Here is a 16,263-nt window from a genome sequence, read left to right as displayed (position 1 = left end):
TACACTTCCCAGTAATAATTTTTTTAGTATTTAAAATATACGAAAAGACCAATTAGTATCATGGACACTACACTGTCTGAAATAAGAACACTTAAATAATGCATGCAACAAATTTTTATACAAGTAGTAATTAGATTTCTAGGATTACTTGAATATTATAATAGTAATTTCATAGCTGTTACTATTATTAATTTTAATAATAATCTCAGTTAACTGATGATCAGTCCCAAAAGAAGCATCAAAAAATGAGTTATCATGTATCTTCATTTTTGCTAAAATATTACATTACACAAATTATAGAGTAAATAACAAGCTGAAATTAACTCCCCAATGAGTTACAAAAAATGACTGTTAAAACCACATAGTAGTGTCAAAAAAGTTGATGCAGTCTGATTTGAGGGATGAGGAGCTGCTGATCAGGTTAAAAAATTGGCTTAATTAAGAGACAATCTTCTTAATGGGAACTTTCCTTATATGACCCAGTGGATTTTTTTTTTTTTTTTTCATCACAGAGAATTTATATGATAAAATCCATTTTCCTAGCTCACCATAATTGACATCACAATATTCAAATCCTGATGATCACATCAGGCCATTGCGATGGTTACAGGGACTCGAAGCACCAGACTGGAGATAAATACAAGACTGCTTCACGGTTACTTATTAGACATTTGTGTATAGTGGCTCTGAAAAATTTGTAGCTAACTCTTTCCTTGGAAAGATGACAGTGCAACCCTTATTAGAATTGCTCGTTAAAGAAATACATATCTTAGGAATGAAACGCCAACAGAAAATGAGAAGAAACAGATGGGAAAGATGGAAATAGTTTGCCTCAACCTTTAGGCCTGTGTCAGGAATTCATTCTGCCTTTGAAAACATTTGGTTTAGTCTTCTCACTCGGATTTTCAGAGGGCTTTTATAATCCTTCAGTAGCGCACCTGTCGGTTAATCCCTTGTTATAATCTATCTTGGATCACCTCATGGGGAGAAGAGCTGACGTATACGCTCCCAGCCCTCTGCGGACTGGCAGAATGAATCGTTCTTTGGATACGGAGGAGGACGGACTGGAGGTCAGGACAGCTGTGACACGAGCTGGCACGAGACCAAGGGACCTCTCTCCCCAGATAAAGACAAAGCAGAGCAGAGGATCTGTGATACCTCCCAGCATCCTGCCTTGAGAACGTATTATATGCTTCTATTTCCTATGTACACTGCATACGTTATTATTTTTTTTTCCCTTTCCTTGCTTTCTAAGCTTGCTTTTCAGACTCTTTTAGCAACACATAATAAATTTAACCTTGCAATGTTTTGCCATGACCAGGCCAAAAGCTACAAGTAAGCATAAGTGGCCTGATTCTAAAGGAAACAATTCTTACTCCAATATAATAAAGGTGTTTAAAATGTGGTGAAACTGTGCATTTTCACTGCCTAAATCACCACAGACATTCTGCACTTTCATGGCTTTTGGTCTTTCTTTCCCTTTCTCTCTCTGTGCTTTCAAAAGAAATGCAAATATAGGTTCATTACAAAACCTAAGAGCAGCCATTATCTTTTTTCTCAGAAAGGAGAGATGATATCATTTTAGCGAAAGTCAAGCTAAGGTAAAATATACAGCTACACTGATGTAGAGACAAAAAGAAATACCAACTGGAGATTTCTCTAAGTTTTATCTCCCCCCCGCCGCTTCCTTTTTTTTTTTTTCCTCCCTTAAGTTTAAAATAACATTTAAATACTTGCTTACGTTGCCAGAGAGCAGCTTCCATTGCCAACGTAAGTATCTAGGAACAGAAGCCAAACCCCATATTACCGCAAAATAACAGTAAGAAGGTAACAAATAGGTGTGCATAGACCGTAACATCTTCAACTCCTTCCATATGTAGTCCACCTCATAATTATCTCTCAACAGAGTATCATGACAAACGTGGAAATTCCTGTCTTCTCATATCCATCTGCAGAGCCTTGTTTTAATTTTGCGGCTCGTAAGGTTTGTAGCACCATAACAGACATCCCTGTTCACTTTGCAGGCTGCAAACACCAGAATTTGTGGATAGCTTCTTAAAGACATGATAATGAGGTGCTCTTCCATAAAATTTACTGGAGCAAGTTGCTTTTTTCTCTTTTTTTCTTCTGGAAGTGCCTCAGACATAAGATGATGGTAATTATGGGGAAGTGGATGTGTAAATGGTGATTCACTGTGTATAAGGTGAAAAACTGACACACTACACAGCCTAAAATGACAATTTTTACCTTCTGGACTACAGATTTGTCTGTCAATTTATTTTTATCACTTTTAATTTTTTTTTTTTTTAAACAGATAGTAAAATTGCTTTGAAAAAGGGAAAAGAGACAAAGTGTAAGAAAATCCCTAAAAACGTAGCTGGCCTACAGGAAAGCTGTGATAAGGCTAAGATTGCACTCTTGCTCATGTTTGCGTATTACTGAGCAGCTACTGCAGACCTGTCACTTGATACCCCAGTACCTCCCCAACGATAGGGGAGTGACGCGAGTCCTCCGTACTCCTCCTGAAGCAGTTTTGTTTATGAAACTTCATGCTCTTGTTATAAAGGAAAGCATTTATTTGCAACAGAAGAGAGTGACCCAGGGATCCACGGGGATACGAGTCTTCACGACCTTTGCTTTCTTGGACTGATTATCAGTTTTATAAGCACGTTAGGGGGGACAGGGATCTCTTAGGAAAAGATAACACCTCTTTTTTTCCAAAGTGCCTGTGGGCAGACCCTTACTTGTTTTGCAGTCCTTACAAACGTTCAGCTTTCTACCTCATTTTTTAAAGATTTAATCCCTCATTTGAAGCTATCAGACTTCTAAAACAAAGATCCCTCACGAGCGAATTTGTTGCCAGTGCTCTTTAAATAGGAGCACTTTAAAATCAGAGTTTTGAGTCCTGGCACAGTGCCTTAATGGCAAATGGCCTTCTCTGGGCTTTAACTCATTCAAGCTGGAACATCCACAGTGCTATGGGTGGAGGTGGAGCGTCAGGGAAGTGTTTGGGGAGGAAAGGCAGACCTTTCCTCTATCCAACACCCTCTCATGAAAAGCAATCTGCCCTTAGCCAAAACCTCAGTGAGAGGCTTGCTTGCTTGTTTCTTCCCAGTTTCCTTTTTATAGGAGAAAAGGAGTGCTCTGCAGTGATGCAAACAGGAAAGGATTGCTCTCCAGAGAAGTGTGACTACTCTCTCCTAATAAGAATAGAAAAGGCAAGCAATCTAAGCATTTATAAGAATTTGGAGCAGAACACAATCCAGATTCTTCAGCTGGATACACTCAGTTGATCTCTTGCAAATTTGTCCCCTTCCATTTGGAGGTGAAACTCAGTTCTCAGCCAAGGGTTTCTGAAAGCACAGCATTTGTTCGTATGGATCTGAGGTGAGAAATCGAGGCTGTATGTGCCTTCAATAACATTTTATTGGGATAGTCCACTGTTAACTGCACAACACAAAGCAATACTAATCAGCTAGGCCACCAGGAATGAAGTGGATCCACTTGCTTGTCTAGACACTGACTTTATCTAAAAGAATGCGCATGTACGGAGGGGAAAAAACAAAACCAGAAAGATGAAAGCATAGCTTTGCAGGTTTTGGGTGTACTTTGCACCTCAAACACATCACGCAGCGTAATTTTAGCATGGCAACTGCTATCAAACATTCTTGAAAACATTGGCACCTGAAGCTTGATGCAGGGTTGCCTGTTTAATTACTACTCTCAGGCAGTATGTCAGAGTCTGGAAAGGAGGTATTTTTTTCACTAAGGAATAGAAAGTATTTATTAAAATGTAAACAGCAAAATCAATTTGAGATTGCATTCCCAAAACAAACAAAAAAGCAGCCTCAGAAAACCAGAGTATTTTAGCAGAAATGTGTCTTGATTCCTTTCCAAAGGTGAAAACAGCAAACAATTACAGAAAAAGCATCTGCCACACTATGCAATGTTTCAGTAATGCCACAGCTTTCCAGTTAAAATCAATGCTAACTTCAAGAAAAGCATCCGTTACCTCAGGAAAAGACAACTCAAGATTCCTACCAGAGATCCTTTGCAACTTTTACTGACTTCAGGGAACCATATTCCTCACCTGCTGAGACCCTTTCTATTAACTAGGCCAATTCTAAAATAAAATGAACTATTATTATTTGTACATTCTACTTGCTAGTAATTTCCACATATTTACACCATGTCCTGTCTGTTTTGGTAAACTAATAACAAAAGTGTGTCTATGTTAAAGATGAAGATTTAAGCTAAAGAGTCAAGAACTAAAATGCAGAGCTCCCCTGAAAGTTCAAGCGGGGGACCTGAACTGAGGACCGAAACAGAGCTTTATCTGAAACCAGATTCATATTCAGTGGCTTCTACTGTTTGTGGAAATGGCATCTGCATGTTCTTCTGCGATAGTGAAAGTGCAGTTCGAGCAGAAAAGGATACAGCACCCAAAGTCATTTAGATTCTACCTTCTGAAGCCTAATTCAGATTTACAATCGTCAAACAATCAATTTTAAATAAGAGGTCCTTGAAAAAGAAGAAACAACCCTAAATATTCCTGTCACTTTTTTCCCCTGCATCTGCAGTATCTGATTAGTCAAAACTCAAATTAATTTATCCAAAAACTACTATATATTATTTTCAGGCAGCAGCAGCTATATCATACTACAGTGGTACATGATGACTGCATTATTTTATTTATTGCTGCTTGGCATGTTTCTCTAAAACCCTTGAATTGTACAAGTAATCCAACCTACTATCATTTGCATGCATTTACTGAACCTAAATGAAGGAAAAATAAGCCTGTGTTGTTTTTAAATGAAAGAATATTTTCATCCCTTTGTAAATTAGCATGCCCTCTCAAATTTCTCCATGTTTTTTTCCACATAGCTTGTCTTTTTCCTCCTTCAAATATCATACCCACGTCTTCCATGGTGTCAACCAAAAAGCAGCTGACTGTTAGTGATGGATTGCCTTAAGATTACAACAAAGCAAGTGACGAACTTTTATAATAACCCTTTCTCTCCAGTTCTTCAGGCAGTATTAATTTGCATGTAAATTAATAAACTAAAAATGTGGAAGCACAACTCAAGGGAGCTAAGACAGTTTCACGTTATTCTAGCAAGTTTGCTTGAGGAAAACATACCTTTTCCCCAGTCTTGGGCATTGAGGAGTCTTGCTTGCTTGCCTTCTGGATCGAAGATGTTGCCAAAACCCTATTTTTTCCCCTGTTGAAGCCACAGCAGTGTGTTTAAGAGTTACTGGAGCTGCAGAAGTGTAATCACTGTTGTGGGCCTCGGCTCACAGGCTAAGGGCTGTGCTAAGGGCTGCACAACAGTATCCCACTTAGCACACAGTCACAGTCAAAGGCTTTGGGTCTCTGTTATTTAACGCAGTATAAATAGATTCGCAAGCCAAAATGACTGACAAGACATCTGATAAGTAATATCGCTGTTTAAAATAGTAATAATAGGAAAAACTGAGTGAGCAATAAGCAACATCTAAGGTCTTACTTACCATAAATTCCTGTTGAAATACAGGGAAATGCCTGTAAAACAAACGAAAAAAAAAATTAGTGGGATTTCTGTTTGGCAAACTTTTTATCAAAACCAAAGGTATTTTTAAATGCCTGTTTTTCAACACCCAGAGATTACATGTTGTAGCCTTTGCTGTTACAGCAGTCAATTCACAGGCATTTTCATGTCATTATATGAAACATATTCCATATGTTTTCCTTGCTGCCATGTTAATAAAGCGGCATTCTTTTTCTCGTCTTGAGCTATGAGCAATATTTGAACCCAGAATCATTATTAAAACCGCCTTTTGAGCTAAAAATTAATGCCATGAGCTAAAAATTTAACGCCATAAGCTAGTATGGTAGGAAAAAAAAAAAGTCTCATTCTCTGGGTAGAGTTAGAAAATGTTTCTTCAGTATTAAAATAAGCCTGGCCAGCTTAAACCCTGCCCTGCCCTCCCCTGCCTCTTTGCCATGCCCTCGTTCACTATAACCTCCTTTTTCGTTTCAGAGCCTTTCGTTTTTAACCACAGTCCTTTCAGACACGTGGTTTATGGTGTGACCCAACGCGGCTGTACTGGTACAAGTCAAAGGCTTGCAAACTGGTGCAGGGAGAGGAACTAGAAGGTGCTGGGTGAAAAGAAAGGGTACATTTTTGGGTCAGCTTGGACACCAAAGAAAATGCATTACGCGACAAAAGATGGTTATATACACTCTGCCAGCAAGAACGACAATTTACATTTCTCCTAGCTGTACGTGTTGTCTAGAGACTTGCGTTTCTGTGAGCCAGAGTCAGTTTTCCACCAGGAGAAACCAAAGCTGTACATGGTTTCACAAGAAAGACAATTTTCTTTGTGTGCAGTTGATATGTGAGATCACCTTTGCCTCTCACCTCTGGACTGACAGCTCAAAGGTACGAGAGCACCTGGGACCAAAGTCTCAAATATCCACCCTCAGGCTCCCTCCAGGTCCCCTGGCGATGAGTCATCATACAAAAGAAAGGAATTCTTCTTTACTTAATCACACAGGAAAACATTATTCAAAGCTAAAGCTTGCTTTATATTTAACCAGGGAATTAATTAGGGAATGGTGATTAAGAAAGGAGAGGTCTAATGGAAAGAATACATCCTCCCCTCCCCTCTGAAAATACTTAAGTAAAATAAAGTAGGGGAGAATTATAGGCTCATTCCTTCTCACAACCACTACAACTTACATCCTGAAAAATACTTAGCTTTGTAGTTTGTACCCAATAAATCACAATGAATCAGCTCTTTAAGGAAATGAGGAATGGAGTAGAAAAAACACACGGGGTTACAGAGCTCAGGCTGAGGTGGCAACAGATGCTCCAGCAATAAGAGAGGCATAAAGGATGATTTTGTCCAGTTTAGCAACAGATTTTTAAAGTTCACTACTGTTGAAATTCCACTTGTTAAGAGATAATTGCTCCCAACAAACCTTTTGTTTTCAATTTTTTTCCACAAGTCAAGTAACAGCACGTGCTTTAGATACTCTTATCGGCCACAGGGAACAAGTAACAGAGCATTCGGGTTCCTTCTTTTAGTGGCCCCACAACTCCGGGCAAGGGGAAACAATCCTCCAGCACCACCAATGACTTCAGATCCCCGCACAGGTGGCAAAGCCACCCACCCGGGGAACCGCAGGCTGGGGAGGTTCTGCGGCCGCCAAGCACCGAAAGGAGCACCGTGCGCCGGCTCCCCCTTAGCTGCAGATTTATCACCTGCGCAAGGTAAAGGGAATCTGGCTGATACAGCGTCCAAACGAGATGCATCTACTTAAAGCCCTGATGGTGATCTTGAAGGGATTTACAAGGCTGGCCACTGCGCTATGGGACAGGCTCAGCACACACCATCAAGATCTCATACCGCAGCTGTGCTTACTGGGGCCACTGGAGTCAAGTGCATGAAGGGAAGCCTGCAGGCTCCAGGGGACTGGGCTTCCTTTTCGGCTTTGCTCAGAGAAGGGAAGATTAGACAACTGCATTTTCAGCATTGCATAGCAGACGCTTGTCGCATTTGTTCATCTTCATTCACAGAACACACTGCTCCGAGGCTATTTAGCAAGCTTTAGCCAGCAATTTGTGCATTGTGCCTGTTTCTTAATACCTACTTTAAAATTAGACATGTCATAATCATTACCTTGCTTTCAGTTTCTGTCACGCACCTGAAACATATCTGAATGGAGCTACAAGAGTGTGTAAAATCCCATCAAGCTCCTTCCGAATACCAGTCTGTGCCATAACTTAGATGAGCTCTGCCCTCTCCCTCATTCAGAGATGATCACGGCATATAACAAGCAGATGTAATTTCGTAAAATGCGACAATGCTTTTATTCATTCAAGAAAGGCCCGTGCCCGAGATCACATATCAGCTTGAGTTTCCTCTTGGCTCCTAGGGAGACAATTTAGTCTAGATGCCAGGTTGAAATTACTGGCAGAGCAGTAATGGGGACCTCACAGCATGGATATCAACATAGTACAATATTTGACTTATGGACAAAAGACGTTAAGGTTTCTAACCTTTTCTGTGCATAATAATATCTTAATTATAGATTTGATTTCAATAAAAGATTCAATTTCACAGTAGGAAACATTCATTCCTGTTTCCACAATAGGATGTTTCTCATCTTAATTTGTTGCTGGTAACTGCTATTTATTGACTAACCTTTAATTTCTTTGCTACTGAAATAGCATGTTTGCTTTACTTCAGGGCTAATAAGAAATGCTACCCTGACAGCACTCAAAACAGATACAACTCTGGAGTAAAACACAAGTAATAACGGCGAGAGCTTCCTACTACACTGCTGCCGTCATCTAGAGAAAAAGGCCAAACTAAACCAGCTGCGTGAATACTGTAAGACTGAAATTGATTTCATTCCTGTAGGAGAGGATCTGGGCACTCAGCCTCTGGTACTTTTTAATCTAATGTTTCTTTACTAAGGGTACAGCAGCAGTGCTAATTAGGATGAAATGTAATGCAGTTTCATGAGGAAAATTTACAATAGTCACCATGCAGAGGCCAAGTTGGACTCTAAGACATTTCAATAGCAGGGACCTGAGTATTTAAATACTTAAGGGCTTGTCTACAACAAGGGGTTCTCGTTCACACTGAGCTGCAATGTATTAACTGTTATACATTAGATGAATACAATTGCTATGTCTACATGACCAGATGCCTCCCACTGCAATCCTAATAATTGCTTCCACAGAGCAAGGACTTTCTTCAAATTAAGTGCTCGGCATTCTGCACCGACATCCCAGTGTCATTTCTGCCACAACCAAGCCACATACAAGGTAAGTACTTTTCTTCCAGCACATAATACAGCAGACAAAAATAAAGTCAAACACAAATTGAGCTTTCTCTGATTTCACTGCATCACCTCATGAAAGCAGATTATTAACTAATGCTTGTGTTTGAGACCCATTCCTTCATGCAACTTTCATTACTGAATCTTCAACAAAGAACTCATGACCTTTTAAAAAAGTCTTTGTTTTTACCAAAATTGCAAGTAGACGCTCCTGAGTCACCTGCCTTTATCCCCTTGACATTGCTAGGAGTTACCCATTCCAGCCTCTCTTTCTGACCTTCTCCCTCTTATTTGCCAGTAAGTGGCAGGTTGCCCTGGGTCTTGGCTTTGAGCACTGCACCGGTGCAACTGTTTTCTCCATAGTGACCAAGAAAATGATATGCAGTTATTTCTCTTTACCTGTTTTTTATGGACCAAAAATAATTAACTTGCCTTCCACTTTGAAAGACTATCCCCGCAGCACCTTAGCAGCATTAAGAAATTGCAGAAGCACTAACACTCAGAACAAAAAAAAAGACCCGAAGCTCAAAAAACCTGAGTGCCAAAACACTCTCCGTGTCGGGTAAGCAGAAACTCGAATCCTTGCTTCAACAGGAAGAGAATGCCCCTCTCCTGCCACTCAGAGGACCTGACCCAAAACTCAGCCAAACTGTGCTCTGTTATAGGTGCCTCAGTTTATTATTTTTAAAGTTGAACCCGAGTTTTTGTTTTTCAGCTTCCTTCATTTATACCAGAATATTACGGTAAGATAAGCTCCACTGTGCGGTAGGCACACTTGTCTTAAAAGTAGTGTAGTGAGCACCTTTGCTAGATTGTTTGTCTTGCAGTTGGTGATTGCCTCATGAACTGAAGTGGCAGGTGAGTGGGCAGAGAGAAAATTGCTTGTTTAAGAGCAGCCCTGACAACACTGCTCTGCTGTGATTCACAAGGGTGAATGCCACAGGGACTCTGCAGATGTAAGGCACAGGGTTACAAGGTAAAGCTGCCTATGCTAGAACAAGCTCTGCTGCGTAGTGTTAAAGTATAATACGGAACTCTTCACACCTTAAGTTCTCATGGGTGTTTTCAAAAAGTTCACTGTAATGTAAATATATACTTATAATAACTTTGTAGAACATCACAGATTAATAATGTTCTGGTTTCCTTTGCACTTTACTACCTCTAACTTGTCATGTCCACCTTAAAAAAAAAATATTTACTGCCTAAAGCCTATGCTTTTTGCCAGAGGAAAAAACCCATGTTTAGATAGCATGCTATGACTATCTTTTAACATGCAACACCAAAAAGCTGTGGCACGTACATCATGGAACTATGAAGTGCTGTTAGCAAGATTGTGGCACAGTGCTATGAAAGCTAAGTATCAGCTAAACCACAAAGTACTCTGATTTAAGTTGTATCAATTGTTTGAATAATGAATAATTTATAATTTCTTTTCATGACAAGATTTTATGATTTGAATCTAGCGGGTGGTGAAGAGGTGTGGTGGGGAACATAGTGGTGTACATTTATCACTTGGAGCACGTGGGTCGAGGTGCTACAATGGCAGGGAACGTACAGGACCTCAGCCAGGAAATGGGGAGATGGGAGAGAGCTCTGTGTGGTTCGACACAAGGTGTTATTTCATTTCCCTCGTTTGGCTGGTGATGTGCATTTTGTAGTCCTTACTCCCCCCTAGGTACAGCTGACATTTTGAGACGAAGTACGGTTGTCAAGATAGAATATGAAATGGCAAAGAAAGCATGGTCCTAGATGAACTTAAAAGAAAGCCTTTCAATTCTTTTAGTGGCAAAAAATGATATTTAGCCATCAGTTGCACACGCTCCAACCCCATTGCAATCATTGTTTTCAGTGTACAAGCAGAGGGATTCGAAACCCTTCAAACCCTTCACCCGTGCCCACCCTGGCAGCTGGTACACACAAACGTGACGCCAGCTGTGCACAACAGTACCACTTACCCGCTGCTGCCCACTCCCCACGGCGCTAATACCCAGCGCACCTACATTAAACACATGAAATCATCTCCGTTGTGTGGATGCTGACTTGCATGCAGCCGCAAATAGCACCATCTACGCCCACAGTGCAAGAGGAGGATGACCTGCAGAGCTCAGGGGCACAGCGAGAGGGACGCAAGTGCACTAACTAGCCATCCCTAAGTCTAGCATCAAGCAGTGCGAGTTAGTGCCAGGAGAACCAGAAAATTACTGTTCCTTTCACCTCGCCATGACCATTGGTTTGCTGTAACTTCATTTCTGTGAACCTGAACAGTCTGAACCCGGTTACAGCACTGTTTTTCAGTGTTCCTCAGCTAACTTCAGTATCAGCTACACTGATATTCCTGTTGATCAGCCAAAGCTCCTAAAAATACTGGGTGCCTTAGATGCTTTTCAAAATAACATGCTCTATAAAATCACCTAACTCCAAAAAGCACAATAAACTTCAGGGCCTGTTGTACCTCTTAAGCTGCACAAAATATTCACAGGGTACATATATATTTAAAGATATCAGTAATGTCAAACATTCAGAGTCAAGTTTCACTGCTTTTACCAGATTAAACTTATGCACCAAACCATTTCATAAACCTGTAACTATAACACTATCCCTGTTGCCTTTTAAAAATCCTTATACTACTATTTGGAAGAAAAATAAAAACTTATGTTATTTCCCAGTCAATTTCCTGCCACAAATTCTGTATTTGTAATCATTCTGAACCATAATTTAACAAACAACAAATTTTACAAGTAACTATCATTCAAAGAAAACTTACTTATTAATAAGAAAACTCTAATACAATTCCCTATACTGAAAATGAAGCCAAAAAATAAATGGAAGAATTGAATATGAGAATGTTTAAATGCAGTTTTCATTACAGACCATATTAGCATGTTTATTAATCTGTCTTTAAAGAATACAAAAGTAATTATTGCCTCAAAAAAGAATCTTTTTAACACGGCAGATCACACACAAACCTTTAGGCATTCGTATGAGCTTCCTCATTCACACACTGGCAGGTTCATGAGCTACAACATCCAGCTGTTCAGCACGGTCAGAAACACTGGGCACATGAGTGCCAAAAAAAAGTGTAGTAGCAAGGCGAATTTGCTGGTAGAAACATAAGCAGCCGGCTATTTTCTATGACTAGAAGTTTACATGCCAGCTACGTGAAGGTTCTCAAAGGATGCTGATAACGCAACTGCAGTTGGAGTCCAGATTCAGACCCAACGTCAAAGATCCTTTCTATATCGTGGCTCAAGACTCTCCTATGCACCTTCATTTACCAAAATATAAGTCAATATTGCACAACAGAAGAACCACCAATCATTAAAAAATGATACACAACAATAATTAAATTTAAAATAAAAATCTAACAGCTGGATAGCAAATGATTATTGAGAGGACTTGTTCTGAGGCTTCTGAAAGCTCACTTTCAAATAGTAAAAGTGACTTGCAATAAGCGCATAGAGCGCTTCATAACAACTCAGAAAACACAGAAATCCAAAACAAATGTGTCAATTTTTCGGAGGATCTCCACAAGTTTCCCCTGCTGGTCACACTTAAAGACTGCTCCAGATAAATATTTACCACAAAGACTGCCATTTTTCTTTAAGTCTGTTTATTTATACAAAAGGGCAGTTACTGAAAGAGGCCACCTGAGAGGTTAAAAGGGCCAAAAGAACATCTTCAATATTTCCTGCTCACCCAACTAAATGGATCAAGGGGCTGCAGGGTAGGCTCTTCCTTTGATGACCTGTTTTGTCACAAAAGTGGCAATGTTCTCATTGTGTGTCTCATTTCACACAACAAGTGACAATTTTGTTTAAGTTTTACTGAAATAATTACAAACTTCAACCAAAGAACACTCAGTCAACAATGAGACCGTGACAAAAAAAATACTGAAGAATCACTACCAAGATTTAAAAAATTTAGCAGCTGTGTATTCTAACTTTATATGAATTTAAAATAGATTTTTGAAGACATTGAAATCAGCTGCTACAATGAGCTATGCAAGATAGCAGAGCATTATAGTATGGAGTTAACATAAGAAGATTCACTACTTGAGGAATCTCACCAAATTTTTATTTTAAAATTTTCAAATTTATTATCTTTCAGTAATTAAAAGTAATAGCTCAGTTAACTGCCTGGATAAAGACCTGGACTGAAAGTTGGTAAAATAATTTATGTGATTTAATTTTATTTAATTTTATTTGATTTTTTACCCAAGTATAAACTCAGTTGTGGGGTGGGGGTTGTCTTTTTTCTAAACTATTTGCACATTTGTAGTTAGAATGAAAACTTTATAGGGGAACTACGGACTAACAGCTTAATACACATTTTTAAAAATCATAAAGCATTTATATTCAGGAATCCTCAGAAATGAAGTTGTATGTTCTATGGAACTGCTTTCTCAAAAAAAACCCCTAACAACAACAAAAACCACAAAGAAAAGCTGTTTGTGTTTCAAACAACTGCAGAACAGCTGAGGTTGGAAGGCACCTCTAGGGATTGTTTAGTCCAACCCACGCGCTCAAAGCAGGGCCACCTACAGCTGGTTGCCCAGGACCATGGCCAGTCAGGTTGGAATATCGCCAAAGGATGGAGACTGGAGACCTCTGTGGGCAACCTGTTCTGGCATTTGACCAACCTCAGAGCAAACAAGCAATGTCTTATGTTTAAATGAGATTTCCTATATTTCGGTTTGTATCCGTTGCCTCTTGTCCATTCAGCAGGCACCACTGAGGAGAATCTGGCTCATCTTTACTCCCACCCATCGGGCATTTATACACACTGGTAACATCTTGCCACTGAGCCTTCTCTTCTCCGGGCTGAACAGTCTCTCAGCACCTCCTTCTGTGAAATACAGTCCAAGCCCTTAGTCATCTTTGTGGACCTTCACTGGAGTCGCTCCAGTATGTCCGTGTCTCTCTCATACTGGGGAGCCCAGAGCTGAGTAGAGGGGAAGGAGCACCTCCCTTGACCTGCAGGCAACAGTCTTCCTCACGCAGCCCAGGGGGCTGGTGGCTGCCTTCGCCTCAAGAATGCATTGCTGGCTCATGGTCAGCTTGTTCCCACTGGGACCCCCAGGACGGCCTTTGCAGAGCTGTTTCCCATCTGGTCACCCCCCGGCATGTTCTAGTGCATGGGGCTATTCCTTGCCAGGGGCAGGACTTTGCATTTCCCTCTGCTGAACTTCATGAGGTCCCCTCTGTCCAATTCTCCAGCCTGTCGGGGCACCTCTGAAAGGCAGCACAGCCATCTGGTGTATCAGCTGCTCCTCCCAGCTTTCTATTGTCTGAAAACTCCCTGGGGTGCTTTCTGCCCCATCATCTAAGTCACTAATGAAGATCTTTAATAGTATTGGCCCCACTATCGGCCCCTGGGGTACACTACTAGTGACTGGCCTCCAGCTGGATCTTGTGCTACTGACCACAACCCGTTAATCCCAGCGGCTTAGCCAGTTCTCAGTCTACCTTGCACACAGCAAAAAACTATAGACAGAAACATAATAATTGGGTTTATAAGACAGCATCTGCCTAGGATGTTCAGAAGCCATTGCAGTTGAAACACCAATTAAAGCAGCAAAAGCACAGATGATGAGGAGGAAAGAATAAAACACCAAAGGAGAACTTAGAACAGATTTAAATTATTTTTTTCCTTTCTATAACAACCCATGCCAAAACAGGCTTGAAATGAATGACAAAATGATTTTGAACCACATCTGTGATGTGCTTTTAGCCCCAGTAGAGAACAGTTATGACTTTCCTTCATGCTGAAGAGCAAGAAATTAAGAATCCCCTTGCCTTTTTCAAAAGGACAAAGGGACATTTACCTACACACCCCGTATTGCGTCAGCCTCTCGGCACTGCAGCGCATGGAGCGGTTGCTAGGTTTGCCTCTGGAGTCCCTGAACTATCAGTGTCTAATTATTTTGCAAAGAGCTTAAATACGCAACTTCCTTCACAAGAACAACACAGATAGAGCCCTTATTACTTTTTTAAATGAAGGATATCAACTATTTTCAGAAGACTAATAATACTGTTTAATCATACTCACTTCAAAAAAAGCTGTTGTATTAAGGGATTCCAATTCTTTAGCCTCAGAGGCCATCCTCACAGCAGTGTTCGGGCATCTCGCCCCCACCAGCATATTTCTGTTCACAAGATCCTCCAAGACCCAGACCTCATCTTACGTGTGTATCGCTAAGAGGAAAGCTAGGATCCAGCTTCATCTCAGTTAAGCCATTTTGAGGCTGGACTTCTGGTCTAAGGTTCTCTCTACAGTTAATAAAGAGGGTAATTCAGCTGTTTCAGGTCAAATGAATGGCTCTCGTGGGGAACCGCTGACTACAGAGTGAAGCTAGATACCTAAGCTAAATTTAGGTGAAACAAATCTCTCCCTGAGCACAGGAAATCATACATGTTTGCCAGAAAGCATATTCAGGAACTCTCTTTCTCTGGAGTCCTAACCACAGAAATATTCTTTCCATTGATTCAACACAAAATTACTCCTCATGAAAAATGATGGGCCAGACTTCTCCAGCTTCATGAGATCATCCTGCATGGTAGTAAGCCTCACGGGTGTGATGGCAAAGGAGAGCTTAAAACAGTCCAGGAAAAGGTCCGTCTGGCACAATCCCGCCTCAGACAAACACTCGCACGCCAGCACTGAGCAGGCACCTCCAGGCCGGCGAATACACTTTGTTTCTCAAAAGGGCTAATTAAGAACTACACAGCATCCTCAGTCTTGCATGCTGGTCTCATTTCCAGGAGCACAGCTGTGAAAATCAGATCTGCTAGCCACAGCGCAGGCTCCTGGTAGTCCAGAGTGATTTCCACCCCAGGGGACGCGAATGCCGAGACATACATTCTGCTCAGAAGACACAGACATTGCCAGCCTGGCCCGAGCCCACGCAGGCTGCTAGGAGAGGACGTACCTAATGCAGCATTAGCATTTCCAGCATACAGGTCGTTACACTTACTAATACATTCTTAACGAGCTCAAATTTAGCGTGTAGGGCCCTGGTCCAAATCAATATTGTGCCACATCTACAGATCTATAATAGCTTTACATTTACAATATTTTCAAATGAAAAGAAAAAGGAATAAGAACCCACAAGACTATATAAATATAAAAACATTTGAAAGGAGATATTCAGCAATAGAAGTATTTACTGACTGCAGTGACAATAACTGCTTCATCCTTAACGCTAGGTTAGCCTGTCCTTACTGCTTCACCTAAACCAACATACCCAAGGAAATACTGCTGCACCTTTTACTGTGGTCTGATTCAGATCTGAGCCAACCTTGCAAGAAAAAGCCATTAAACGACATTAACATAGTATTGAGATCATTCTCTGACAACTAAGAATAATGAGGTAAATTAAGGGCAGACGGAGGTTGAGGCTTTCCTCTAAATGTCCTTAATTTTGTAGGTTT

The 16,263-nt window shown here is 40.6% G+C and overlaps 1 protein-coding gene across 3 annotated transcripts in view; it reads right to left on the bottom strand.

The window, feature by feature from the left end:
- Positions 1-16,263, bottom strand: part of MACROD2 (mono-ADP ribosylhydrolase 2) — an 893,688-nt gene that overhangs the window by 292,037 nt on the left and 585,388 nt on the right. For all 3 annotated transcript variants that reach the window (XM_087774714.1, XM_087774715.1, XM_087774713.1), the window contains exon 7: positions 5,512-5,542. In XM_087774714.1, coding sequence (XP_087630840.1) covers positions 5,512-5,542 — 31 coding nt within the window. The remainder of the gene's footprint in view (positions 1-5,511; positions 5,543-16,263) is intronic.

This window comes from Nipponia nippon, unplaced genomic scaffold (genome assembly GCF_047370975.1).
Source record: "Nipponia nippon isolate SJK-2023a ecotype South Korea unplaced genomic scaffold, ASM4737097v1 scaffold_4, whole genome shotgun sequence".
NCBI classification, from domain to species: Eukaryota; Metazoa; Chordata; class Aves; order Pelecaniformes; family Threskiornithidae; genus Nipponia; species Nipponia nippon.
This window is presented reverse-complemented; position numbering and strand designations above follow the sequence as displayed.